Here is a 2,449-nt window from a genome sequence, read left to right on the forward strand (position 1 = left end):
TAGCTACTTTTGAAAACTCTTGACAGTTATCATTTGCTGAGCGGAAAGGGATCTCCGATCCTCAACAAGATTCTGAACTTAACACCAAGAACAGAGATCTGCCTGTAGCAGGAAAGCAAAGAACATTTCCTTCAGGACGGGCAGTCTCCTCTGCTCACTGCCTTCCCCTCCTGGGACACATTGGAGACTTACATGAGTGTAAACATTCCACTATGGTGGTTGCATCAATGAAGTAGCCTCCGCATAAGGCACACATCAGATGGGGATTCAGTTCAGTGATCTTTATCCTGGTGGTTCTGTGCATTTTGGATCAGGGTGTGGGCAGATCCTCTCTGGAAATAAAAACACACAAACACACTCCACCATGGCCTGAGGATCATGTTAGCAGCAGCTACATGGGCATCCCAACCCTCCAGGAATATTATAGAGACTAGAGTAAGTAATTGGCTAGCGCAAGAGAAGGCAACATCCCAAAAGGGAATGAAGCAGTCAGTTAAAAACTGCAGAGGTTTTAACATTTATTTAGGAATTATTCACATACATCCCCTCCTTGGAGCCTAGTTCCTATGGTCAGGCCTTAAAACGTAACAATATAGAGACAAGGGTAAAAAACCTGATATTTGCATTTTAAATGCAACAAAAAAACTCTTTTTCTTTCCATATCCAGCCAGAGCCATAAGCAGTAACACCCTTTCTAAGGGCAATCCTGAGTATGTCAAGGAGACTATTTATGTCTTTGCGGAGCCTGGCAAAACGGGACCCATAGTCTCTGCATTATTTATGTTGTACCACAATATAAATGTAAAATAATAGTAATAGGGAGAAAGATATAAATTCAATGCGAGTTACAGTTTCACAGCCTGGCCTATAATTGCACTGCATCTTTATCAGGAATGTTCTCTCCCCCTTTGTTTCCCCACCAAATTTCTTCATCTCCTGTGTGTTAATTTAATAACGTTTTTTAACGGACGAAAATCAATTAATATGCAGACAATACCATTCCTGGCATGGCCCAACCAAGAGAAATGCCACACAGACAACCCTGTCAAGATATGGAGGGATTAAAAACCAGACACAACCTGCAGGTTTCAGTGGTAGCTTTACATTTCAGAACTGGGAAGAAAGAATAAATCTCAGTCCAAAACACACAAAGCTCATTTTCCCCCTCCATTAGGATTATGCATGTTATCTAGGTGCAAAAATGGATTTAAAAAATGGACATAAAAGTGACACTCAAAGACAGGAACACTTCTGGGTTATTGATTATAGAGTCCCTTTCCTCATAAATAGTTAACAGTACTGTTTTTCATCCCCTATATGCCTTCCCTCCAACTACATTTCTTCTGCCACCGTAAGCTCAGTACACATACACATACATATATACACACACACACTCTGCAGTGCCCTCAACCAGGAGGATCAGAGTTGCACCATGCAGCTGGCATTTCCACCCTATCCAGCTAAGGGGGCTGCTGCAGTTTCACCTTAGCCCTTAGCTGTCCACGTGTCCTCCTCCGTCATTCTCCCCTCAGCTACTGGTGACACGAGATAACAAAGCCGAGGGAGGCTTGCAGTTTCTGCCCTGGTCCTGCCCCCCTTCCCTTCCATGCCATACACCCACTGCCACCCCGCATGACTCATCCTATTTCAGAAAGCCAATGGCCCAGAACAAATCAGATAAATGGTCTAATTGAACATTAACATGCAATTCATTAAATGCACAGGCCTGAAAAAAGGGGGGAGCAGGAAGGGCCTCTGGTGAGCATGCTGCCTGCATCTGTGTGTGCGTGAGAAGCAAGAAACGAAACACCTCCCCACACACACACAAAAACATACATGGTACCTACGACACACATAGGAGATACCAGACACGCATGAAGCATCTGCCAATGCACCCGTACATACACACACTGCTGCCCCAGTTTGCATCTTCAAAGCACCACATCTCTCTCTCACAGACATGGTCACACAAGTATAACACAACACTGTGATGCCCGTCCACATGCCTTCCCATCCTGACCTGCACCCCCTCTTGTGCCAATGCAGGGTGCAATATACCAGGTGAGACCCCTAGCAGAAATGCAGCTAACACTTCCACGTACATGCAGGTGGGCAGACTAGACACACTATGAACATGCCAGGCCACTGCATATTTGCAGCATGGTAGAGACTGGCACACGCAGCGACACACACAGGCACACACCGACACCGTGCACGACAGGCAGACAGACAGGCACACAGAGATGCACGCACTTGAGTGCCCATGTTACCTGCCACATCCCACGCACAGCCTGGCATTGCAAGACCACGCTGCACCCACCCCACCAGCAGCCTCCCAGGCCCCGGCCCCGATCCCGGTCCCCCTGCACAGGGCCCCCGGCCGCCTGCTCACGGCCCGGAGCCCGCAGCTCGCGCCGTGGGGCGCCCGGGCCCGCACGTACCTCCCGCG

At 47.9% G+C, this 2,449-nt stretch overlaps 1 protein-coding gene across 1 annotated transcript in view; it reads right to left on the minus strand.

Annotated features, from left to right (window-relative positions):
* PCGF2 (polycomb group ring finger 2) overlaps nt 1-2,449 on the minus strand; it is a 27,909-nt gene that overhangs the window by 23,393 nt on the left and 2,067 nt on the right. Inside the window, exon 2 of the mRNA XM_019550260.1 lies at nt 193-332. Coding sequence (XP_019405805.1) covers nt 193-304 — 112 coding nt within the window. The 5' untranslated portion in view covers nt 305-332. The remainder of the gene's footprint in view (nt 1-192; nt 333-2,449) is intronic.

This window comes from Crocodylus porosus, unplaced genomic scaffold, assembly GCF_001723895.1.
Source record: "Crocodylus porosus isolate Cpor-Errol unplaced genomic scaffold, CroPor_comp1, whole genome shotgun sequence".
Lineage (NCBI taxonomy): Eukaryota > Metazoa > Chordata > Crocodylia > Crocodylidae > Crocodylus > Crocodylus porosus.